Source organism: Vicugna pacos, chromosome 2, assembly GCF_048564905.1.
Source record: "Vicugna pacos chromosome 2, VicPac4, whole genome shotgun sequence".
In the NCBI taxonomy this organism is placed as follows: domain Eukaryota; kingdom Metazoa; phylum Chordata; class Mammalia; order Artiodactyla; family Camelidae; genus Vicugna; species Vicugna pacos.
This window is the reverse complement of record NC_132988.1, coordinates 45813609-45841102: the sequence shown is the minus strand read 5'-3', so window position 1 is coordinate 45841102 and position 27494 is coordinate 45813609. Positions and strand designations below refer to the sequence as shown.

General features: G+C 38.4%; 1 protein-coding gene across 2 annotated transcripts in view; it reads right to left on the bottom strand.

The window, feature by feature from the left end:
- Positions 1 to 27494, bottom strand: part of PAPSS1 (3'-phosphoadenosine 5'-phosphosulfate synthase 1) — a 105737-nt gene that overhangs the window by 59925 nt on the left and 18318 nt on the right. For both annotated transcript variants that reach the window (XM_031690607.2, XM_072939208.1), the window contains 2 exons: positions 22217 to 22355; positions 17840 to 17958 (listed from right to left, as the gene is read on the bottom strand). In XM_031690607.2, the coding sequence (XP_031546467.1) occupies positions 17840 to 17958; positions 22217 to 22355 (258 nt within the window). The remainder of the gene's footprint in view (positions 1 to 17839; positions 17959 to 22216; positions 22356 to 27494) is intronic.

Here is a 27494-nt window from a genome sequence, read left to right as displayed (position 1 = left end):
AACCACTAAGCCTAATGTCCCACTATCTAGAGAGGAAGAAATTCCCAGAATGTACCATATATGTCAAAATCAGGCAACTGCAAAGAGGAGGTGATAAAAGACAGGTAAGAGGTAAGAGACAATGATAAAAACAGTTTGGAAACAAACAAACAAAAATCACTCAAAACATCATCTGTAAGATACCATGAAACCATTTTATTCCAGCTTCCAAGCCCCTTTATCATCAGTGTCACTAAAGCCACCTTTTCAGTCATGCAACACAGTACTTTCAGAATATGTCCACTTTACTCCCACCACTGTGGTTTGAGAAATGGCATTCTTTAATCCCATATGAAATGCAGTTTGGAAATTTTATCCAAATTCACCAAATTTTACCAAATTTTACTTATTTATATCACACTGGGTGCTTTTTCTCATTTATTCTAAGAGTATATACTTGTGATTGCCACAGATTTATGCACTGTTTTTACACACTGCCCATCAAGTGACCTTTACAAAGTCTGTATACAACACTCGCAATATACCTAGGAATAATTACTAAATGTATTTAAAACAACCTTTTTTTAAGTCATATCAAGTAACTTCTGTAAGCATATAAAACTGGCACTGATCATATACAAGTCCAAGCAATAATTTGATACTGAAAATAAATTCTCTGAAAAGGCTACATACTGTATGATCCCAACTATGTGACATTCTGAAAAGGCAAAACTCCATGAACACCGTAAAAACATCAGTGGTTGCCCAGGAGTGGGGTGGGGGGCGAGCAAGGAAGAATAGGCAGAACACAGGGATTTTCTATGGCAATGAAACTACTCTGTATGATACAATGGTGTATAAATGTTACTATACATTTGTTAAAACCCACAGGAGGTAAAATCCTAATGTAAACTATGAATTATAGATGATAATGATATATCAATATAGGTTCATCAATTATGACAAATGTACCACTCTGCTGATGGATGTTGACTGTAGGACAGGCTGTGCGTGGTGGGGAGGGGAGCAGGGGGCATATGAGCGTTCATTCTCCATACTTTCCTCTCAGTTTTGCTGTGAACTTGAAACTGCTCTAAAAAATAAAACTCCATTAAAACACACACACACACACACACACACACACACACACAAAACAAAACAAAAAAGGTAATTAAAAAGAAGTACTAATGGAAGAACCAGGACATTCCCTACTACTTTTCCTGAGGAGTAAGTTTGGGAAGACACTTCAACTTATATTCGGACTTACATTAATACCTTCAGTAGAGGAAAAAAGCAGAGTCAGATATGTGTCTCAAAGTTAGATGATGTCATGAAAGGCCTGAGGGCCACTACTCAAGCAGCCCCTCTGGGTTCTGAGAATCTAGAAAGAATTATTCTCCTACAGTTTTCCAACACTCTGTTCCCTCAAAGATGGAACAGCGCTGGCTAAATCATGTACCATAATAAGGCTCCTCCAACCAGTATATTCAAGGCCTTTGATCTCTCTCATGATATACTCAAGAATAAATAAGAGTAAACATGAAGGAAAAAGAGATCATAAAATTAAAAGACATAAAAGAAATAAACACCGCATGCTCCCACACCAAGTTCAGCTAGCTTGTCCCTGGAGGGCAGGTGTAAAGGGCACTTTCTAGAGGCCCTTTGTCTCTTGAGCTGTCCCACTGCTCACAGTAAAGTCCCACGGCTCACAGGAAAGTGGGAAGCACGTGTGTGAAACACAAACCCTGCACAGCCCAGGGCATTTCATCAACCCTCCAGACCTCCCTCTCCAACTAAACAAACATCCAGCAGGCACCCACAGCCAAAGGCTATTTGTTGTGTTTACTAATGGTAAACACTACATGAGGATATGAAAGAAAAATGGTGAAGGAAGAGAGACAGCTTCCACCAGCTGCCTTTCTTTCCTCTTTGCAGATGTAAATACTACATAACCGTGAATTAATGAGGCAGATTATTTCCCATAAACCCAAGCTAAAGAGGGCATGTCTTAAATTTTGCCAAGGGGGCCAAAGAGGTGATACATAAACATACATAATTCATACATCATACTTGATTTCACTGTGCACCTAAAGAGAAAAATCACATAATAGAAGACTCTTCTTAAAATCTAGCAAAAGAAATAGTTTAAGATAGCCCATTTTGTGCCTCCTAACTCCAGGAGTTATTTTTAATATGTTTATTTTAAACTATAAAATAGCAGTAAAGAGAATATGGAAATGAGAAAAACAAATCACACTATATATGGTTATCACTGTCATTTTTATATATTCCCTTCCAAAAAAGACAACCCACAATTATCTTTACCAATAGGCATACTGCAGGGCAACTGGTAGTTTCAGCAGCCTATACAAAGCCTATTACTCCATCAACTAGAAAATAAAAATTCAGTATCAGCTTTTCTGGAAGAGCAACATGAAGCGCATTATGTGAACTGAACACACCCCCTAAATGTTCAATTAACTTCTTGGACGTGTGAAGCTCTTAAAGGTGCCTTGAGGCATAAATTATTTTGCAGCTGCAAAAATGTGTCAGCCCTCCACTCTAGGAACAAACGCTAAAATTAAGTTACACATACACTCAGGCATTCGTTAGTGCTTTTGTGAGAAACAGTATGATAAAATTTCATAAAATACACTTGAAATATTTACATTAATCACAAAATACTAAAGGCACAATATCCTAAACCCAAAAAGAGATATAGGAAAGCAACAGAGGTCTATAGCTCAGTTATTTCTGATTTTTGTACCTAAGATCTGAGTTCAATTCTAACCATGCAACCTCAAGCAGATTACCTAACATTTCGCAACTTGTCTCCTTCTCAGCCGTTAAACAACAACAACAACAACAACAACAATTATATATAGTTCAGGGATGTTGTGACAAATTACTTAAGTATGTGAACTGTGAGGGCTCACATTTACAGGATGCTAACACCACCAGCAATGTCCTAGGGACTTCATATGAATTAGTTCGTTTAATCTTCATGCAATCCTACCTATGAAGGTAGAAGAAACAATTTCTATTCTCCTTTAACAGATGAGGAAATTGAGGCTCAGGAGAAGTTAATAACTTGCCCCAAATCCCTGCTATACTGTCTTCCAATGCACTTAACACAATAAATATTCAATGAATAATAATTAGTATGCTTGCTCCATGCCAGAAACTATTCTAAGGACTCTACATGTATTAATAGAATCCTCAGTACAATTCTGAGACAGGTACTATTATTAATTCCCATTTCATAGATGAGAGCATTAAAGCCAGAGAAATTAGGTTATTTTTTTCCAAGGTCATATACTTAATTGATAAGTGTCAGAACTGGGATTCAACTGAGGTCCCAATACTATTATTCTCCAAAAAAAAAAAAACCCACAAATATCTTTACTGTTTCTCCCATGAAAACTAAGTCATGAAACATTCTGTCACGCAAATTACTTTATTTTCATGATTTTATTAAACATTTACAATTCCCAGGTTTCTCATCAGCATGTGATCTTTCTGTGTTAATAACTACATAAAACTTCCTTTGCCATCTCTGAAGCAGATATTATTGCAAGGATGGGATGTCTTTTTTGTGTTGTGGTGGGTGTTGACTCCTCTCCCCCCTCCCACCACTTACTGCTAATACTTGTCAACAATCTTAGAGGGTCAGAGGAGTGCACCCAACAGACTAAGTCTTTTGATCTCTGATGGATGGATTCAACAGGGCATGTTTAGCTGGTTTCTTAAGCCAGAATCACTATTGTCAGCTCCAAATATTAATGAAGAGCAGCAGTGCACACTAAGCCTCTCCAGGCACAAGGAGGGGGGGTCTGATCCCCCCTTGTCTCCACCCTGGAATCCCCCCCTTCTCCAGAATGCCACCACACTGGCGGGTTACTCGGATGTGTAAATCTGCTCCCCCTGAAAAGACTTTGTTCAAAGTGAGAACTGGGAACCAACAAATATTTCTATATATCATGTCTAGAGGTTCCTGCCAACTACACTCTAAGTTAAAAACCAAATGTACAATTTGTGAGCAAATCTAAGTGTCTCCAAGAAAACTAGTTTGAACACGAAAGAGTAGTATCTATACTATAAGCCCAATCAAATTATTTTTTTAAATGTTTTGTGCACTAATAATGCCATCGTTTTAGGCTAAATGCATTTTTAGTCATGTACTGCTTTATATGCATGAACATAGAGGCTATAATCACTTTCTTTTCAAAAAAGGAGGACTTTTTTCTTATTTTGAGAAAATAATTGTTTATTATTTAAAATTTTAATAATTACAATATTTAAAATTAAAATTTCACTAAAATTATTTAAGTATAAATTTTTTTCATTAAAAGCATTTCACAAAAGTCTTCCCTTTTCAAAACCGACATCCAGCAATTATTTAAAAATGAATTTTAGCCTCGTAACTTAGACATAAAATACTTCTGATGCCTAAGCAGTGGCAAAATAAAGGTTCAAGAGGTCGCTACTGTTTTTCTCTTCTAAAAAGGTACATAAATTGAATATTTTTGACATTAACACAAACCTAAAATGAGTCAACAGGAACATGAAGCATGTGCTCAGAGGAAGTGAGTTCTCTGTAGATTTTTTGTCTAGAGAGAAGATAACTCTATCATGAAGACAGAAAGAACTTGTAAAATGCTGACAGAGCCAATTCCTAGCACATTCTACTGACAAATATATTTAGCTTCCAAAACTACCACCGAACAACTATCAGGATCAAAACCACCTCAAAGTGAGACAAGATATCTGGACAACAGAACGTGAAGTCCCTGCCATACGAGCTACGCATCTTACTTGGGATTCATTAGGATTCCCAGAGACACAGTCAGCTATTAGAAAACAATGTGCTCTTCTGTAACCAGTATATAAAAAGCCCTGTATTTCAGGAAATTTCCTTTAAAACAAAAATGCATCACTAGCCAGGTCAGGAGCGAGTGCTTACATACCTAACCTTTCACTTACAATATTTTTATTAATTTTTTTGAGGGGGAGATAATTAGGTTTATTTATTTTTTAATGGGGATACTGTGGATTGAACCCAGGACCTCTTGCATGCTAAGCACATACTCTATCACTGAGCTGTACCCTCTCCCTCACTTCCAATCTTAAACCCTTCAAAATCACCCAGAATTTAAAGAGTAAAGGGGAAACAGGGATGCTCCTAGTTCTCCTGAATAGGCGATCAATAAACAATTCACACACTACCATTAATGACATAGGTCTAGAAATATTCAAATAATAATTTAATTTTAAGATGTAGCACAGATAAACTTTTTTTTTTTTGCCTGACTGAGATCTAACATGCGTCGTATCCATACCTTTGTTCAAAGAGTCCACTGTTTTTTCCTGGGAACTAGTGTAAACGAAAAACACTGCTAGCCATATCAGTAAACAAAGAATGCTGAAGCCATCAAGTCATCAGCTGCTGCTGCCACCACCAAACGTGAGCTCAGGATGCAGGTAGGCAGACAGCCCAGCCTCTGCAGCCACCCTCAACGCTGCCCTGAGAGAACTCATAATGTGAAAGCACAGGATACTGGTCCTAGATAGCGAGGTGCTTATCAGTGGAATGATTTCAGTGAGCCCAGACATTTGCTCCTTCCCATAAACAGAAAAACGCTAAATTCTTTAACTTGAGATGTCTAGTTTTCTTTAATTAACAGTTGTCTTTTGATGTTCCAACACCTGGTTTTTGTTGTACAGCTCCTGTATATCCTGGCTCCTCCTCTACCTCTTTGGAGTAGTCCGTCAGAGTGATCTGGGAGGCTGTCACCACGAACTCAAGGGGTTCAAGTCCTCAGAAACGTCCACCGAATAAAATATAACTCTCAGCCTTTGAGTTCTGCAAATTATTTCAGTTGACACTAGCAGGCGGAACAAACAACATTCATTACCTGAAAATAGTAGTTCTTGCCTTCTCTTAACCTTCCTAAAGAACTGTGAACATGTTAACATAGTGACTTCATATTAAAATTTTTTCCTTCAAGTATTTTCTGTACTTTTTTCTTGAGCCAAATCTGCCCAACAGATTTGAACATCAGAGCTCAATCATATTTCTATGTAACTGTAAAATTTCTATTATCTAAATGACATGCATCCAAAGCATGAACACCAAATGACATTCTGGCATCACTTTAAAAACTGAGTTGCAAAGTCTGGTTTTAAGTACAGTATAAAATCCATTTAGAGCACTAAAGCACCATTTCATAAAAAGACAAACCTTTAAATAATTTATAGCACTAGTAAATCTAGAGTTCCTAGTAGATTTTAAAACAGTATTTAAAATATCACGTTAGATTAAAACCATCAGCAAGAAGCCTATTTCCTTATGTCATAACATGCCAAGTTAAACCGTAATACCAGCAGGCCATCTAGTGACCATTCAAGGGTTAGGAAAAAAACTTACATTAAAAACAAAAAATCCTCAGTATTCTCCAGTGTCTTCTATTTTCTCAAACAAAAATGTGCCAACTGAAGCACCTTAAGAAAATAAACATACTCTGAAAAAATACTGAGAAATTAAGTATTTATATAAATGACCACATTGGCAATTAAACTATATAGACCAGATCAAAAAGATAAAAAAGACAATCCAGAGATGACAGAATCAAAGAAACCCATCATCTTAGAACACCCATGACAGAGCACACTAAAAATATTTTTTTCTTGGACAGTGAAAACCAGTTCTGCATCTCAGTAATGATGAAATAAAAATTAGAATTCTAGGGCAAGTCAAGGAAAATTTAAACATAAAAATCTTTCTCTGCCCTTTGGCCTCCTCTCTGTTCTACTGCTCACTGTGCATCTGCCTTATGCATCGACCAAACCTTCCTCATAAACACCTGCTCAACCATAAACAGCAACATCCTCCTAGCATCAGCAAGACAACTCCTTAAAAGATAACTTCTTAATCTTGTAAGGGGTCATGACGACCCACCACTTTGTAAAGATCTGCACTGTGAAAACTCTCTACATAATTTAATGTATAGGCTTCCATCTCAAAAACTATGTAATTGTGCTTTGACCTTTAACAAGCGGGAATAGTCCTCAGAGCTTTCCGAAAGGCTGTTCCTGGACTATAACCCTCAATTTGGCTCACAAAAAATTTTCCATTTCTTTCTTAGATCGACCTATCAGTCAATTTTTTTGTTGACAGTAAAGAATGTTAAAGAATCAATACCTGGTATAATTTATTTCAAAAGAGTCTCTCCAAAGTAATACCAAGCGTCAGACAGAAAAAATTCCATTTATTACCATGGAAGCAGCACTTCTCAAACACCTGCATACTCTAGAAAGTCCCAAAGCATACTCTCCCTTTGCTCTATTAAAAAGCTGTGGTACAATGGGAGGTACATATTTGGTTTTTGTCTCTGGTTCCTGGAACCAGAGCTCTTAAACCCTTGGAATCTCCTGAGTGATAAGAGTATCTTTGGTTTGACGATGATACGACTCCAGCCTTAGGGGCTTGTCCAGAAAAACCTAGCCTTAATTAGAGGGTTGGAACTTTTGGTTCCACCCCTAGACCTCTAGGCTGGGGAAGGGGCTGGAAATGGAGCTCAATCACCATGAATCAAAGATTTGATAGGTCCTGCCTACACAATAAAAACCTTCATAAAACTCCCCCAAAGGACAGGTTCAGAGTGCTTCTGTGTTGATGAATATGCTGAAGATGGGGTGTTCAGAGAGGGCATGGGAGCCCCTGCCTCTCCCTATCCCTCCCCGCTCATACATCTCTTCCACTTGGCTGTTTCTGGGCTGTATCCTTTACAAAAAAAAACTGGTAATTGTAAGTACAGTGCTTTCTGTGAGCTGAAATCTTGAACCTGGGCTGGGGTGGGAGGTGGGAGAATTCTTGAACTTGCCGTCAGCCAGACAGAAATACAGGTAGCCTGGTCACCCTGTCTGTAGTTGGCATCTGAAGAAGAGGCAGTCTTGTGAGACCGAGCCCCTAGCCTGCAGGGTGTAAGCAACTTCTGGATAGTTAGTGTCAGAACTGAACTGAATTGCTGAACACCCAGTCGCTGTCAGAGAATCAAAGAATTGGTTGGTGTAAAGAAAAAACCCTCAGAAATCTAACAAACTGAGCCTGAAGAAGAGAAAAAATTCACTGACCTTTATTATTTTAGAAACAAAGTTTCCATTATAGATGGCATAATAACCCAAGTCACTCACTCACCACTTAGATTTAGGTTTTAGAACTTAAGTAAATCATAGCTCATCTGGCAAAATGTGTCTCAGCCTTCCAAGGTAAATTAGATAGCCTCCACATACTTTTATTACACACTACAAAGAACATTTCACACTAACGAGGGGCAGACATGGGCAGTTTATTTCTTTACAGTAAACATTCCTTCCAGTCCAGACAGTGTTGTCTTTGATCTGTTCTGAAGTGTTCTAAAAATACTAAACCTTTAAGGTCCATTCCTCTCGATTTGTTAATCCCAACTCCACTTAGGAAACAAAGGTCATGGATTGTGAAAGCGTGTCAGAGCAAAGATTCAATTTTGAGCAATAAACTAGAAATAGAATCTAGATGGTGTTAGGAAAGACAGTATCATATAAAGAGAGCACGTAGGCTGTTGAATCCAGCAGACTGTGTCTAAGTACCCTTGACTCAACTATCCTGGGACAAACAACTTCACTTCCCTGAATCTGTTTCCTCACCAGTCAAGTAAGGAAAATTATAATTACTTCTCAGAACTTTAACACAGATTAACTGCAAAGATGCTACTGAAGTGACTACCAAAGACTGCACATGTCAGAGTCCAGCTGATGGGCTTCTTGTGGCAGGTTTCCATCTGTGCCCAGGCCACTCCCTCCCAGCACTTACAAAGGTGCCCTGGCACAGAATGTTGGCCAGCTCAGAACCTCCACCCTTCACATCCCTGCTCAAAACACACACTACAAAGCAATGGAGCTGTGGTTACTGCTCCTCGCTTTAAAACACCACTGCACTGGACATCTTCATCCCCCTCCGCTCCTCACTCTGTGTTTGTGAGATTAGCTCTACAATGTGAGCTCACATAACCCACCTTTGGAAAACCTAACAAACGCCTTTGTGATGACAATGAAGCTGAATTGCACTGGATCACTAGGGAGGAGTTTATTACGAAAAGTGCACTTTACACTAAGCCACCTCACGCCCACGGTGCAGCAGGCAAAGGAACTCCAAGTATCACCAAGTAACCATGAACTTTGAGCTGAACATCAAGTAGTCCCTGGTCTCCCCATGCTCATCTGAGATTCAACTTAGTGAGAAAATCAATCAAAGGAGAATAAATGCCAGAACAGAAGTAGTTGTGTTTGTATTTGTTCCTTCAATTATATTTTTAAATTCCACATCATGTTATTAAAAAAATGAATTATAAAGTCATTCTAGTCTATAAGTATAAATAATGGTTGTAAGAATCAAAAATTAAGGTCCATGAGGCAGGAATTTGTATTGTTTAATTCACCGCCACATTTAGTGTTTGACAACAGTGCCTAGTATGTATGGCACTAAGTATCTGTTAAATTAACTAACAGGATCATACAAGTACAACACAGAAATATGTACTTTCAATGGGAAGTGAAGTCACTTACTTAAGAAAGTATGTAGTTGAAATCTTTTCCCCCAAAAAAGGGTGGTACCCAAAAAAGCAAACACATTAAGGAGGTGTTTGCATTTCTTTGTCACCACCCAGCTTTAGGATAAAAAAATTTTTCAAAAGAAAATTTCTCTCTTTTAAACTAATATAACCAGAATACCTTTCTGGTTGTAAACTGAATTATATTGTACCTGGGGTGTGAGGAGAATCCTAGGTATAGAATCCAATATGTCCATGAGCAAGTGAGCTAATATCTCTGAAATACTTTGTAGGTTTACTGTGAGAATAAAATGAGACAATATATATAAAGTATTCAGCGCAAAGATCAAGTGGGGAAGCTACCATAGTAATTCAAGTGAGAGGTGGTTAGAAGCTCAAGTAGGAGAAAGACCACTGGCCCCTCGGTTCTAACAATCAAAACAAATATTTTAAAGGACACAGAGACCCACATATATGTCCCTTGTAAGTGTTCACTAAATGTTAGTTTCTTTATCTATCTCTTTTTCAAAACACTGAATGAAATTGTCTAATTATCAGATTGTCTAGCAAGTGTAACACAGACTAATACCTGTATAAAAGGAAGAATAATAGGTATAATCATTAATTAAGAGCAAACAAATTAGGAGCAAAGCATTAATTAAGACCAGAGACTACTAGGTAAGTAACAGCATTACAAAAACAAACAAACACCATGGTGAAAAACATAAGGACAATAATAAGAAAAAATGCAGCCTGGAAACAAACTACAGAGAACCTTGAACACAAATTACCTTAATTCTATAAACAATGGGAAAATCAATAAATGTTTTGGAGTAAAAAAAAGCAAAGAACCAGACTACACTTTAGAAAGATGATTCTGCCAACAATACAGAATGGAATAAAAGGCATACAGAACTGGAGATGCGGTGACCAGTCGAGCAGTTTGAGTCTAAAATTGTACAGTGATGGTCAACTCTCAATTTTTACCATTACAAGGTGGGGAAAAAAGCAAAGTCCTGTGCATAACAGACACCACATGAGTCTGTATTTTCATTTTACACAATCATGGTTAAAAACAAGTCTAAATACTATGTGGGATCCTATAACAGGAAAAGACATTAGTGGAAAAACTTATGAAATCCAAGTAAGATTGTGATTTAGTACCAAGGCTAATTTCTCAGTTTTGAGAAATGGTCTATGGTCATGTAAGTTATTAACCTAAGAGGAAGCTGGGTGAAAGAAAGACAAGAACTCACTGTACTACCATAGACTTACAGAAGAGTTGTGAAATTTTCTCAAAATAAATGTTTTTAAAAAACAACAAAATCACCTGACCATTGCAAAAAAGAAAAACAAAATAAAATAAAAAGTTTAAAAATATCCTCTATGCAGGTAAAGTGCCATACCCAAAGGATGCTTTTCTGAGCCCCAAAGAAGTGGTTAGAAATTGCAGGAAAAAGGAAGGGAAGGAGAGGATACCTATTACACATTAAGTTTAACAGTCCTTTCTAAGCGTCTGAACCATATGGAGTCATCCATAAAGACATAAATGGCTTCAGATTCATGAGCCCCCTTAAATTATACGAGAATATGTATTTTTCTGAGTTTTGTATAGTCACTAATTAGATATAAAATTAGATAATCCAAATTAACAGAAAATAAAACTATGTATAACTTTCTACCATTGATATGACAAATCTCTAATTAAACATACATTCAATGCAGTAAAAATGCAAACAGAACTACAATCAAAATTAAAAGGAAAAATACTAAAAACACAGTTTTAATGAAAGTGACAGAATATTTATTAATTTCATGAGAAAACTAAAGAACCTCAACAGAGCAGAGTAAGGATAGACAATTCACTGTAAATGAAACACAGGGATTCCACAATAGAACACCACCTAACAAGAGGGAAGCCCAGCGAATCCAGGAAACCAAACTTCCCTGAGCCCATCACAGGGCTGAGGTCCTAACGAAGTAACATGAACTGCTTCCAAAGAGTGACAAGTCTCACTAAGAGAAGTCAAGACACATGACCTACTTCCCTTTAGTAAAGCATGGGAGGAAAGGGTGGCTACAATAAAGGCAGGAAGAAGAAAACTGCCTTAAAGTTTGCAAAACTCTTACAGGCTGAGTGTGGACTAGCATGACAGGTTAGTATCACTGGCACCCAGACACAGGAGTTCTGCACACACTTACAAGCAGGCCGACAACAGATACAGAGAAGAAAGATCAGAAGCAGGTCCAAGGACTACAGAGAGCACTCCCTCGGTGGTGCACAGGCTCAAAGCTCTGCCCACTCTCTGCATCACTTAAGCCTTAAGCTGATGGGGGAGGGCAGGAACCCCTCCCAGAGTCCACTGTCTCTGAGGAGAGGGTACAAGCAAATATGGTCTGCTGAAGGAAGGTGGAGGAAACACTGTTGGCCCAGGATTCTGAACTGATCAAAAACAAGGATCTGCTAGCACAAGTGAGGAGCAAAAAAACTCACCCTCCAAGACCTCCCAGGATCCAAGCAGAGGCTGCCTAATATGCGGGAAGGGAAGGTACATTGAGAAAGACCATATCAAGACTCAGGAGCTTAGGTCTTCCTAAGCTTCAAACTGGACTGGCAGAACTGAGAACCACCACTGCTCCCCTATCATGAGCCTAGCACCAACAAATAATCAACAGCAGTTCACTGCCGAGAGAGGAGCAAGAGCCTGGAGAGAGATCCCTTCCACAGGGCAGGTACGCAGGGAAAGCTGACAGCTGAGGGTTGAGTAGAAACTCTGGGGAAAACTCTCCAGCAGCAGATCCCACACTAAACACAAGGTAGAACAGCCCATCACTGGAGAAGCTTGAAGCTGGCGGTGCATTAAGAGTAACCACAGAATAAGGAAACCCAAACCCAGCTAAGCTATTGACTAAATTAACTCATTACACTAACAGTATGACAGAAAAAAAGAAAATAAATGCCCAAAGCATAACTACTAATTACCTCAAAAATCTCTATTGTTTGTCCAGACACAACATGCAGCACTCAAAAAAAAAAAATTACATTATACTAAAAAGAGCAAGAAACACCACCACTGTTAAGAAATTCAGCAAGATCCAGAAATGACCCAGAGGTAAGAACTGTCAGTCAGGGCTTTAAAATTACAATTACTATGTTAAGAGATCTAATGCAAAAGTGGAAAATGTTCATAAAAAGACAGAAGATTTCAACAGAGAAGTGGACACTATATTAAAATTTTTAAGTCAGCCAAATGGTAATAGAATTTTTTTAATTATCAGAGTTTTAAAATTCTCTCTCATGGGCAAATCAATATATTGGATGCAGCTTAGGAATCAGTAAACTTAAAAATAAGTGAAGATAAATTACTAAAGCTAAAAAGTTAAAACAAAAAAGAGTGAAAGGACAAGTATCTTTTGGCTGTGGGACAATATTATATTGTCTAGCATATATGTAACTGGAGTTCCAGAAGAAGGAGGGAGAACAGGGCAAAAGAAATATCTGAAGAGATAACGGACAAGAGTTTTCAAAAACCAATAAAAAAGCAAACCACCAACCCAAGAAAATCAAAGAACTCTAAACTGAAAGAAACAGACCTAAATATTCTGAAAGACGTAGATCTATACTAAAACTGCTAAAAAACAGAGATTAAGGGAAAATGTTGAATTCAAGCAGGAAAGAAAAAGTTACAAAGAGAAAAAGAAAACACTACAAAGAGAGGGACAAAAAAAAAAAAGAATTAAATCAGACTTCTCTCTTCAGAGACAATGAAAACAAAAGGACTATGGAGCACCTTTAAAGTACTAAAAGAAAAAAAAAAACCTGTCAATCCAGAATTCTATGACAGTGAAAATATCTTTTTAAAATAAAGAAACAGATGAGAAAGATCTGATATAAAACCTCTCCAAACTCAATCCTCTGTGCCTCCCAGTATGCTATGTACACACTGAATCTGGTTTATAAGATAACTTCTTGGAGTTTATACTCTAACTTCTGTGTCTATCACCTACAACCTAAATCCCTCAAGGACAAACACAGCTGGTTATCTCTGTAGTGCCAGTATCCTGGACTGTGACTAACTACAGTCATGGACTTTTAACAGATGTCTGGTTGATAATGGATGATGAAAGAACAGATAAAGCAGATGAGAAGGAAGGCCAGAGGCAGAGCAATAGGACTAGCACAAGAGCTCAGAAGCTGGTTAATAGAAAACCTATTAACCAACAGAAAAAAGAACAGCAGAAAGATGAAGTACAAAATCTCCTGGGATGAGGTCTTATCGTCCTGCAGATAGTACATCAGTAGAGACAAACATCAGAGCAGGGTAGTTATCAATTCATTTTATCTCTATTTGTTGAGTTAAAAGGTTTAGATAAGGGAAATAAATTAAGAAGTTGGGTCCCAGGTTAATTATCAGCAGACATATTATAATGTGGAAACATTCAAAGGCTAAACATTTGTAATATATTCAGACATAGGTTTTCTTTTAACTGTATGTCTAATATATCCAGTAAGAGATATTAGATGAAAAGGGTTTATGGTACTAGAATTTTAAAAATCAGGAGGAGGCTGGGACACCATAAGTCACAGTTAGGACAGAATTAGGAGCACCAGTGCATCACTGAAGGTGTCACTGCTGTATCAGGAGTCCCTGCATGGCACTGATCAGCAAAGGGAGGGACACCATGATGGGGAGAGAAGAACTACTCACCCACATGAAGGCCAGATCCTCTCCAGCTAAGTGAGCAAGTGACCCTCTAGACCCTCTACTGGAACGAACAGGAGACATATGGAAAAAGGAGCCAAGAAGGAAAGAAAAGTAACTTCTAAAAACAGATTAAACTAAACTCTGAGAGAGACTCATGTACCTAGTGGGCCTGAGTACTCTGGGTAACATTATGCCTCTTTTATGTTTCCATCTGCTAAGGAAGCAGAGAAAGGACCTTAGCCCTAGAACCTTTCCCTCCCTAAAATTCAATCATGAGATGTCATCAAGTTATCAGAGGGAAAATCTGTGCAGTCTCTATGAAAAGTTAACAACATTATACAATTCAACTTAAAAATATATTGATGCCAAGCTGTAGAGCTGAATAATCAAGGTTGAATTTTCTCTACTATGTATTAATCTGTTAAAATTATTAGAAGATTATTTGTCTCTGAAGCCTCCTGTGGTTTACACTGACTGGGGTATTTCATATGTGGTACATATATGATGCCCCCACAACACCTAACACAGCGACATACATGCACAGAAAGCTGTTAGCACCATAAAGAATTTAAAATACATTGTATCCAATAATCAATACATATGATTAATGTATTCAATGATATATTAAAAGGATCATACACCTTGATCAAATGGGATTTATCCCAGGGATGCAAAGATTTTTCAATATTCACAAGTCAATGTGATACCACCTTAACAAACTGAAGAATAAAAATCATGATTATCTCAACAGATGCAGAAAAAGCTTCTAACAAAATTCAACATCCATTTATGATAAAAGCTCCAACGACGTGGGTACAGAGGGAACATATTTTGACATAATAAAGGCCACATATGATAAGCCCTCAGCTGATATCACACTGAAAAGTGAAAAGCTGAAAGCATTTCCTCTAAGATCAGGAACAAGACACTCTCACCACTCCAACACAGTATTGGAAGTTCTAGTCACAGCAATCAGACAAGAAATAAAAGGCATCCAAATTGGAAAGGAAGAAGTAAAACTGTCACTGCAGATAACATGATACTATACACAGAAAATTCTCAAGACACCACCAAAAAACTACTACAGCTCATCAATGAATTCAGTAAAGCTGCAAGATACAAAATTAATATACAGAATTCTGTTGCATATCTATACAGTCTCAAAAAGAGACCGTAAGAAAAAAAATCTCATTTACAACCTCATCAAAAAGAATAAAATATCTAGGAATAAATCTAACTAAGAAAGTAAAAGATCTATCTTCAGAAAACTGTAAGACACTGATGAAAAAAAGTGAAGATGACACAAACAGATGAAAAGATGTACCATGTTAATGGACTAGAAGAATTAATATTGTTAAAACAACATACTACCCAAGGCAATCTACAGATTCAATGCAATCCCTAACAAAATACTACTGGCATTTTTCACAAAACTATAACAAATAATTCTAAAATTTGTATGGAAACACAAAAGATCCCGAAGAGCCAAAACAATCTGAGAAAGAAGAACAAAGCTGAAGGTATCACACTTCCAGATTTCAAACTATAGTACTATAGTACAAAGTTACAGTCATCAAAACAGTATGGTACTGGCACAAAAACAGACACATGGATCAATGGAACACAACAGAGAGCCCAGAAATGAACCCAAACTTATATGAGCAATTAATCTACAACAAAGGAAGCAAGAATATACAATAAGGAAACGACAGCCTCTTCAATAAATGGGTTGGAAAAACTGGACAGCTATATCCAAAAGAATCAAACTGGACTGCTGTCTCACACATGCATAAAGATAAATTCAAAATAGGTTGAAGATTTAAATGTAAGACCTGAAACCATGAAACTTTTACAAGAAAACATAGGCAGTATGCTCCCTGACATCAGTCTTAACAATATTTTGAGGGGATATGTCTCCTCAGGCAAGGGAAACAAATGCAAAAGTAAGCAAATGGGACTACATCAAACTAAAAAGCCTTTGCACAGCAAAACAAACTACCAACAACAACAACAAAAAAAGGCCACCTACTAAACGGGAAAAGATATTCGCAAATGATATATCTGGCAAAGGGTTAACATCTAAAATATACAAAGAACTCATACAACTGATATTAAAAAAAAAAATTAAACAATGGGCAGAGGGTCTGAACAGACATTTTTCCAAAGAAGACATACAGTTGGCCAACAGGCACATGAAAAAGTGCTCAACATCACTGATCATCAGGAAAATATAAATCAAAACCACAACATGGTATCACCTCACAGAATGGTTATTATGAAAAAAAAAATAACAAATAACAAATATCATCAAGGATATGTGGAAAAGGGAGCCTTTGTGCACTGTTGGTAGGAATGTAAATTTCCACCGTGGAAAAGAGTATGGAGATTGCTCATAAAATTAAAAATAGAACTACCATATAATCCAGCAATACCTTGCCTGGGTATTTATCCAAAGAAAACAAAAACACTAATTAGAAAAGATATATGCACCCCTATGTTCATAGCAGCATTATTTACAATAGCCAAGATATGGCTACAACCCAAGTGCTCATCAATAGATAAATGGCTAAAGAAGATGTGATATATATATGTGATGAAATATTACTCAGTCACAAAAGAAATGAAATCTTGCCATCTGCAACAACACAAATGGACCTAGAGAGTATTATGCTAAGTGAAGTAAGTCTGAAAGAGAAAGACAAACACTGCTTTTGCTTTCACTTATATGTGGAATCTAAAAAACAAAACAAACGAACAAACAGCAAAACAGAGAGTTACAGATATAGAGAACAAAAAGGTCGTTACCAGAGGAGAGGGAGTTGGGGGAGGAAAGAAATAGGTGAGTGAGATTAAGAGATACAAACTTCCAGTTGTAAAATAAATGAGGTATGGGTATGAAATATACAGTGTGGGGAATATAGTCAATAACTAAATAATATCTTTGGGGTGACATCGTAACTACACTTACCATTGTGATCATTTTGAAATATATAGGAAAAAATATCACTACACTTTGTAACAGGAACATAGTGTTGCAGGTCATTATCTTCAAAAACAAACAGACTCATAGAAAAAGGGATCAGACTTTTGTGGTTACGAGAGGCAGGGGTAGGGGGTGGGTGAATTGGATGAAGGCAGTCGAGAGGTATAAACTTCCAGTTGTAAGTGAGTACTAGAGATGTAATGTACAACATGCTACATATAATTAACACTGCAGTATGTTATATATGAAAGTCATTAAGAGAGTAAATCTTAAGAGTTCTCATCACAAAAAAAAAACCAAACTTTTTTCTATTTCTTTAATTTTGTTCCTAAATGAGATGATGGATGCTCACTAAACTTACTATGATAATCATTTCATGATGTGTGTAGGTCAAGTCATTATGCTTGTGCACCTTAAACTTGTACAGTGTGGTCTGTCAATTATATCTCCATAAAACTGGAAGGAAAAAAAAGAATTTGAAGCACCAATGTTTCTCTATACTAGCACCACCTTTTTTTGGGAGGGGAATGTTGTGACATGGATATAATTATTCTCTGATGAGTCCGTCTTTGACCTCCTCTTACCCGCTCCTGGAGAAGTTCCACAACCTGCTGGACACAGTCGTTTACATCACAGGAGTCTGTTTTCAGCACCAGTTCAGGGGCCTCTGGTTTTTCATACTCAGAATCAATTCCAGTGAAACCTATAAAAGGGGGTAGAAATTAAAATTAAAATAGGTTTGTTCCTTCAGTGCAAGTCTCTGCTATGCTGAAGTTCATATTTATGCTGCCCCTTCTAAGTTACAAGGTTACAATATAGAAACTTCTTTCTTGGGGGATTTCTAATTAAACTTTTGTTTCTTTTTTGAACACAGTCGATTCTCATTATCTGCGGAAGTCATGTTCAGTAAGTTGCCACAAACATGAAATTAGTGAATCCTGAATCACTCACTGCTCAGAGGAGCAATGTGGGGCTGGGTTCCTGTGAGCCTCTTGTCACCAAATTTTTGTCAATTGCTTAATATATAACTTTGTTTTATGAGTGTTTCTGTTTAAAGATCTTATTTTGTAGGCACTGTTTATTCATTAACGCTGAACTCAGGGCCAAGAACACGAGAACTCACATCTGAGCATCACTTATCTAACATGTCTATTTTCTCCACAAGGCAGGTCAGTCTTCCTGTGCTTAGGAACACCAGAAGCACTTCAGCACTCTGCCTGGGGCCACTGTGAACAGCAAAATCACCAACAAAAAGCAAACAATAAAAAAATGCCCCCAAACATGGCACTAAATAGGCCATCACAAGGACACTTACAGCATGAGAATTGAAAGGCCTTGTTCAACTTCAGCTAGGGATGTGCACTTCAGGTAACTACAATTTTGCTGCTCTGCACGTGTCCACAAGTGACAGCCAAAGTACCGTGGGTGCACTGACATGGGGATTACAAATACATTTTACTGAGCAGGCACATCTGTAAATCTGGAGTCTTCAGATAACGAGGATGGACAATACTTCCATCACTCTTCCTTTTTTCTTATACATAAATGCCTAAACTACCTGTGAAGAAACAGGCATGAATACCAAGTGATCCAGAGCATCTCAGTTTCTCCACAGGAATACAGGGTACAATGCCTACGCCCTGGGCATAAAACCAAGCTCAACAAGGTTTTTCTTCCTCTCAATGCAAAAACTGATGCAAGTACATCTGCCCATTATATTCACCGGGATTATCTGTAGCCAAGCTGAAGCTCTGTAGGCTTCTGCCATCAGATTAAGTGTTCAGGCAAGACAGATTAACTACTATTAGCTTAAGCAAAACATAACTAAGGAGGGTAATCCTGTTGTATCACCAAAGATGTTCTACAATCCAATATAATCAATTTAGATATTAACTACTATTTAGATTTTCCCTACCATATATGTGGTTACCGTGTAACTGCCAGAAGAAAGAATACACGACGTCACCACAGAATGGGCTGGCTGAGCTGAGGACATTATCCCGTACATAAGTCCTTCACAGCCCGTCTGTGCTGGAATGCCAAGTCATCCCCTGGTTAGAATGGTAAGCATGAATTTGAAATCATTACTGTTAAGAGGTAAAGGTATCAAAAGAACTTTAACACTGTAAGTCTACAGCCCACTGATTTCATTTTTTTCCTATTTCATATTTCTAAGTATCACATGAAGTCCTGAACCCAAGAAAAAACTTCCCATTACCAGTATTTCCTACAGTTTAAGTGATGAGTCGCAATAAAATAGGTGGGTAAAAAACAAATCTGGTTAGATGCTAGTTCTTAAGCTCTGATTCTCAAATGTAGCTATGTTGGAATCACTGGGTCCCACCCTCAAGAGATCCTGATTTCACTGATCTGGGTTACAGCCTTGGCACTGGATTTTTTAAAGTTTCCCCAGGTAATGCTTATGTGCAGCAAAGCCTGAGGATAACTGTGTAGAAGACTTGGTTTAACATTTTAAAAGCCCAGGAATTACCTTCCTAATTAGTTTATCCCCTAAGTGATTATAATAAATGTACACTGTAAGTGAAATATTTATATTTAAGTAGATAATAACTACTTGAACAATAATCATGAAAATAATCTAGTATTAGACTAGCTGACGCAGGCATCCATTTACAGTTTAGTAAGTGCCATATAAAGGCCTGTAACAGCCTGAAGCCTGCTGAATGTATGCAATGTCACCTGCCCTTGAATGTTTACCATCACAGCTCTGAAACAGCATCAATAGGAAACTTTTTAAGCACCATTCTGACAATGAGTAAATGATTTTTAAAAACGGTACAGTCAGGAACACTAGTACCATGGCAAACCTAAAATAAATAAATGTGTGTACACACACGCACACAGTCATACATTAATCTAAGGAACACTTTATCAACTTCTATTCAGAGTCATTAAGAAACACTTGGTAAACAAGTAACACACAGAAAACTGAACTGATAAAGACACACTCCCAGATATAGCAAACTGTAAATGATTCAAGGTATTGTGAATGCGGTCTTATTATCCATCCTTGCATCCTCAGTATCAATTATAAACCTTGCAAATAGGGGAGGGTATAGCTCAAGTCATAGAGCACGTGTTTGGCATACACAAGGTCCTGGGTTCAATCCTCAGTACCTCCTCCAAAAATAAATAAGTAAACCTCATTACCCACCCCACAAAAAGGAAATAACTCAAACCTTGCAAATAGAAAGCATTGATCATGTGCTGAACATCTGATTTCCACTCCCGCTTCTAATCTATCCAGCAGGCATTTACTGTGTGTGTGCCAAGTATCATGCTTTGAGCCATGCTCTGTACTAAATTCTAAAAACACAAAAAAATGGTAAAGATATTGTCCCTGCTCTCAGGGTGCTTACTCTAGCTGGGCAGACAAATCTACCTCCCTCACCAATCCATCCCTGCAAAACAACAAAACCAACTGCAGCTAAAATAAGTAAAAGATTCAGACTTCAGGATCCCAGACATATTATTTTAGTTCTCTTTGCCAAATCTCTACTTCAAAAAACGAAAGTGAAGAGGAGGGATAAATTGGGAGTTTGGGATTAACAGATACAAACTACTATCCTTAAAATACATAAGCAACAGGATTTACTATTTAGCACAGGGAACTATATTCAGTATCTTGGAATAATCTATAATGGAAAATAATCTGAAAATATATATTTACACATATATATAACTGAATATATACATATAAGAGAATCACTTTGTTGTACACCTGAAACTAACACATTATAAATCAACTATACTTTAATTAAAAAAAAAGAAAAAAAACACACACACACAAACAAAAGAAGTGAAAACTGGCCATCAACAGAGAGAGAGTGATCCACAAGTTAAATGGCTACACTGGTTTCCCTCCTGTTCTCATAAATTATCCAAGTCAGGCAGCCTGTTGTTACTGAGTCAAGAAAGTGCAGGCTTAATGGGTGAAACTGAGTCTCCACGGGGGCAAGACCACATGAGCCCTGCCCAAGGAACCAGATTCACTACAGCCAGTGAAACATGTCCCAGCTGCCAATGGGCTCCCCAATCCAAATACGAAAAGCCCAGAATAACAAGCATTTTCCTTTCTGTTCCACCTTTTCCTTTTCAGGGCCACAAGCCGGTGCCAAATTCACAGAGCTCCTGGGAGCTCCTGATAGTCCCAGGCTATCACATTCCCTGATGGGAAAGCAAACAAGTTACCAGCATGAATTGATCCCTAAACAACGCTGCCTGAGTAATCTACCTTTGATCTTTTTTTTTTTTAATGCTGGCATGCCATCTGTTACTGTTAATAATAATCGATCAGGGCTCACAGCAAAGGATGTCTAGAAGATAAGTGATGTGATTGGTATCAAAGGGCACAGCAGACAGGTTCTAAATGTCTTTCTACGTCCAAATTTTCATCACAGTTGAAACCCTGGGAGCAGACCAAAAACCTAAAAAGCAAGCTGTAAGTATTTTGATAAAATCACAGATATGTACAACAAACATACACAGAATGAATGTCAGACCTTTCCAAGCACGATATGATAAAGAAGAATGAGACATTGCCCTTGCTCTCAAGATGCTCATAATTCAGACATTTTTCCCATTAGCTATGGAATTCCCTGTGTTTTCACTGGAACAAAGAGAAGTGGCAGCAATGAGCAACTGATAGCCAATCTAATGCTAGGCACCTAATTAGACCAAACAGGTTTCTTTCCACCAGCTCCCAAAGTCCCAATACTCAAACTGTCTTCTGAGTAGGATTGCAGCCTGGTCCATGATGTTGAGCGTACACACTGTCAGATACTACTGAGAGATACAGCATTGTCGTAAGACCCACTGTCTCTTCTCAGGAGCTCCAAGTTGTTTGAATACTTCCATCTCTTAGAAAAGATTATCAGTCTCAGATATAGTAAGATGAAACATCTATGGAAAGAGAAACTAGGAAAAAAAATATTACTCACCCTTAATTTCTCCAGCCCGTGCTTTTTTGTAGAGTCCTTTGACATCCCTCTGTTCACAAACATGCAGGGGAGCATCAACAAATACTTCAAAAAAAGGTAAACTTGCACCCTCATGAATTCGCCTTGCATTATTGCGATCCTTAGAAAAAAAGATGTGTACAGAAACAATAAAAAGTGCTCATGTGACTCAAGGGTCTTATCTTAACATCAAGGACGGGTCAAAGTGCTTTGCAGCCGAGTTAGCGGAAGATATATTTGACAAAGTTTGACTTATGTTTTGAAAATATAAACTGAAACAAACAAACAAAAATAAATCCAAGAAATAATTAGGTTAACACACCCATTCTTCATCAAAAATTTTAAAAGGCCTACTCTTCTAAAAATCTGAGATACTGCAGAGTTCCGGGAAGGAGAATAACGGGTGCACCATAAAAACTTTCACCTAAATTTTATGAGGAAACTGCGCCCTGGCCCAGCTCAAATGCAGATGTCATGAGGCCACTCTCTCAATAACATGCTTAACCCGAGCCTGGGCTGGAATGAAAGTAACTTCACAAGAGATCAACTCAGAACCCTCAGGCTAGTTTATTCACTTGCCGAATACAACCCCCTGCAGCCACTTCATATCTCTAGCAGTCCCAAAACTTCATTTTTCTGCACAGCTCCTAACCCCCAACTCTGGTAATATCTTCACCACTCAGTCTAAAAGCTCTCCACGCTGTCCTCTGGAACACTGTTCCCTTTGTAAGTCAACTCGTTTCTGGTCTTAACTAAAACCAGGTTCTCCCTTAAGGATTCATCATCTTCCTGTTCTCAAGTGTAGGCCCCACATCTACACTCTGTACACAAGGCAGTGCCAACATTTTCAAAGCTAGTCCCTGCAACTTCCTCCATCCTAGCCCCACGGAGATCATTTTCTCATTCACCACCTTTCTTAGGGACCCCTCCAACAAACCATGCTGCTTCCACTCATACCAGACGATCACACTTCTTATTTCGAAAAGAAAATCCCCAGGCACAAATGCTCTCAATCTCTCCTCTGCCATATAAATAGACCCACATCCCAATCTCTGTCTCCCTCCTTCTTGCCACTCCTCTCTACACGATGCCAAATCCCCTTGCCTCCAAAGGACCTTGCTCAACCCATTATCCCTGCTCCATCTGAAATCCTGAACCTCTTCCTTCTCCCCTGGCAGCAAACAAATACAAGACTCTCACCCCTTAAGAACAGGTGAACTAACAAATCGTACAAAAATTTCCTTAGTCATGAGGACTTTCCAGTCTTTTTGCCACATTTCACACTACTAACCCTATGTTCTCCAATAGTGGTACACAGGGTAGTAGTGATCACTCCCATGCAGCTCCCTGGGCTCCTCCCACTTCCCCCATCCCTGAACACCGGTACCGCCCACATTCCATCGGGAGCCTGCTGCACACACCCCAGCACTGTTCTCATCTGCTTTTACAGTGTGAATTACAACATAGATACCCTTACTCAAGCCTGAATTCTGTCCTCTCTCCTACAATTATACACACCCTTCCAACTTCCTCCAAGTATCTTGAACTTAACACATACAAAACTGAACCCATTCTTTTCTCTCAAGCTTGCATTCCCAGCTGTACTGTCCAAATCAAGGGATGATAATACTATTTACCCAGAACCCTAGAGCTGTTCTGGTTCCTTCCTTTTGCTGCCCTACCTTGTGCATTTTGTCACAAAGTCCTTCACCCAAAGTTCCCTTCAAACCATTGCACTCTTTGGGGAGAGGGTACAGCTCAGTGGTAGACAGCATGCTTAGCATTCAAGAGGTCCTGGGTTCAATCCTCAGTACCTCCATTAAAAAAAAAAAGATAAGTCTAATTACCCACCCCCCGCAAAATAAGCTTAAAAAAAGAAATTAAATTATTTTTAGAAAGCGTGTGTCTCTCAAGAAATTGATTTTAAAAAAAAATTGCACTCTGTAGGCTTCCATCAGTGTTCATCCTCTGAGACCACCTCACTGTGGCCAACTGTACACAGCAGTCCTCCCAGCTGTGGCTGTTCATGGTCATCCCCTTCTCCAGATTCCCAAAGTTCTTACACTGCCCATTTAAGCAGATACTCTTTTTTTAAATTTGGCAAGGGCAGTAATGGAGCTATGCATAAGACATTATGGGATAACATTCAAAGAGCTCATGCTTGTGAAATATTTAATGCTATGTACACCGCATAGCAAGTGCTTGATAAAAATTGGAGGTGGAATCAGATTCTACCTATAAATATCACACTAACCCAGCCTGTGCTTCTTCCCTGCCTCCCTGGTTCAACCTCAGTTCTCCTGCCTGGACAACTGCAATACCCTTTTAATCAGTCTGCTGCCTTCCAGCTTTGATCTGCTCAAAGCGATACTCTGCAACGTCCCCAGGACAGTAGAACATGCAAATTCAACCACGTCACTAAACTCTTCAGAGACTCCCCACCAGCATCAGGGTAAAATCCAAGCTTCTAAGTGTGACCCTTGAGGCCTTCCCTACCTGGCCCCACCATTCTCAGTCCTGCACTTGATGTTCTAGTAATAATTAATACCCACCTGGTCTACCAGGCTGTTTGGGCCTCATCCCTTTCCCATATGCTCTCCCAAAAACACTCCACCCCTCTCCTCTGGGTACAGCAATGTGCTCCCTCAAAGCACAGCTCCACAGTAAGTCCTCCAGGAAGCCTACCTGGCAAGCTCAGGCTGACTGAGGGCCTCACTGCCTCTGGGTTCTCAGAGAACCCACTACAGACCTCTGTCACAGATCTTATCCCAATACACTGAGCCAGTTTCATTAGCTTTAGAACCTTAGTATCTGGCAGAGCGATTAAGTTGTGATCCTACTAGTCCAACGGTCCTTTCAAATGAAGGTGTTCCCAAGTTTCTATCAGTGACTCTCTTCTCATTCTATACCCTCTTCTGTATGCTCAACTACATCTAGGTTTCAACCAATCAAGTTAACGATTCCCAAAATCTCTATCTCAATCCTATACAATGTTCCTGAGCTCCAGAACCAATTTCCCAATGACCCAGTGGTCATCTCCACTTAGACACTCCACTAGCATTTCAAACCTAACCCATCTAAAATAAAATAATCCTCTCCTCTCTTCCTACCCTATATTTTCTAACTCAATCATATCATCTTCTACTCAGAAAGCATCGTCCTTCATGTTCACTCTCAAATCCAGCAATCAACGCAGGCACCACATCCTACCGATGCTACGGGCTCAAGAGCCCTCAAACATGCCCCATCTTTTCTACTCCCATGACCACTGTCTCAGTTCACTCCAAAAGCCCCCAGATAGTCTCTTATCTCCAGACCATTCTCATTCCAGGCTTGAAGGGTGACCCCACTAAAACACAAACCCAGAGACACCATTCCCCAGTACACTCAATCTCAAACTATCGACCACCCATGGGGCAAAGTCCCGAACAGTTAGAGTTCACCATGAGACCTCTGCAAATCACTCCAGCTTCATCTCCCCTCACGTTCATCCTGCAGAACATCCAAAACAAACAACCTACAGTTCCCCAAAAGACCTAACTCCCTCACATTTCCATACTTTCGCAATTATTGTAATGTCTCTTCTGACTGAAACAGCTTCCTCCCTCCGGTCTGACTGGTATACTGATTCATCCCTCATGACTCATTTCAAACAGGATCTCCTCTGTGAATCCTCCACAGCACCTTTATATGCAAGCACCTAACCACCTGACTTAATATTCTGCAACTGTTCGCATCTCTATATTCCCACCAGACAATCTACCAGCCCAGGTTCTTGCTGTGCTGTTAATATTTTAATCTACCCAGTTGAAAAGATACTTTTCACTGCCAGACCTTTACCACATAAGCCCAGTGAATGAAGGAAAAATGTTAACTATAATTACTCCCAGCTCTCAATTTTTAGGTATTTTTAAATCCAAAATAACACGGTAGAGTTTTCAAACCAGCGTTCTCAAGTTCATTAAGGTTTGTAGTCAGAAATTGAAATATTTTAGATGTATTAATGAGACATGGAAATTCTATTTTTGAGAATTGCATATCTGCTTTTCAAAGGAGTTTAAACTTCATATGTATTTTAGTTTTCAATTTGGCACTTTCAGTATCCCACTGTATATTTTAAAATCTGTTCTATATGATTCTGGATGATACGATGAGATTTTTAAGACTCTGGTATTGATCTCATTGAAATGATTCAGGTTTTAATATTCTGTTCTTTATTTTTAAATATGAGAAATAGAATATGTTGAAATAATGGGTATTGAGACAGTTTAAATGAATCAAATTAAAATTACCAATAAACAAACAAAAAAAAACGCACATCCTATATGATATGGTCCAAATATTTCATGGATTGTGACATGCTCCAAGCATAGTCTGAACCTCATTCTTAGTGCTTTTAGGATGAGATCAACAGAAGTATTGCTCTACACTATGAAAACAAGGGAGCCAAAGAACAGATCAGCATATACTTTTAGATACCCAGGTCTCAGCTGCTAGCTCTCCAAATGAGGTGTTAATGACTTTCTTTTTGCAAATATTCCCAAAAGGTGAAAGAATACCACTGTTACTATATTACTATGAAAAATGTTTATGTCCAAGGATTCAGGAACTCTAACAACTCTCTTTCTCTTATACACTTCATTATCCAGGATACTTTAAACTGATGTATTGACACTGATTTCAATGTTTCAGGAGAATAAAAAGTAGCTAGTTCTCAAAGAATCTTTAGGACTCCTGTCAGAGTTCAAATAAATGAGCCTGTATATTAACACTCTCACACTTCTCTACAGAGCTTACAGCTCAAATTTTGTTTTCGTTTTTTAATAAAAAAAGTCTAAGTAACCACCCAGAATTATGATACAATGTTAGAATTGTGTTATTATTTATTCCATGTACTGAATACTTATCACACATCAGGCACTGCGAGCTTTGAATGTATGACTTACCTAATCCTTAGAGCAACCCTACGAGGTAGGCATTATCTGAGCGTGGAAGGTGAAGTAAATTGGCCAAGGTCCTAACAGTAACTAGCAGAGCCAAGATTTTGGCCTCCTGTTTCTGGCTTCAAGGCCGCTCTTTAACCACAACACTAACTCGCCTGTTCTTTTATATTTGGACTTCCTAAGGGGCTATACAATCACATTTAACAAATACTAAATATCTGCTATGTTCCAGGATCTGGGCTTGGCCATCAAGGTTATAAAGATAAATAGGATGTAGTCCCAGCCTTCAAGGAGCCAGCGGGGTTTAGAGACAGCAA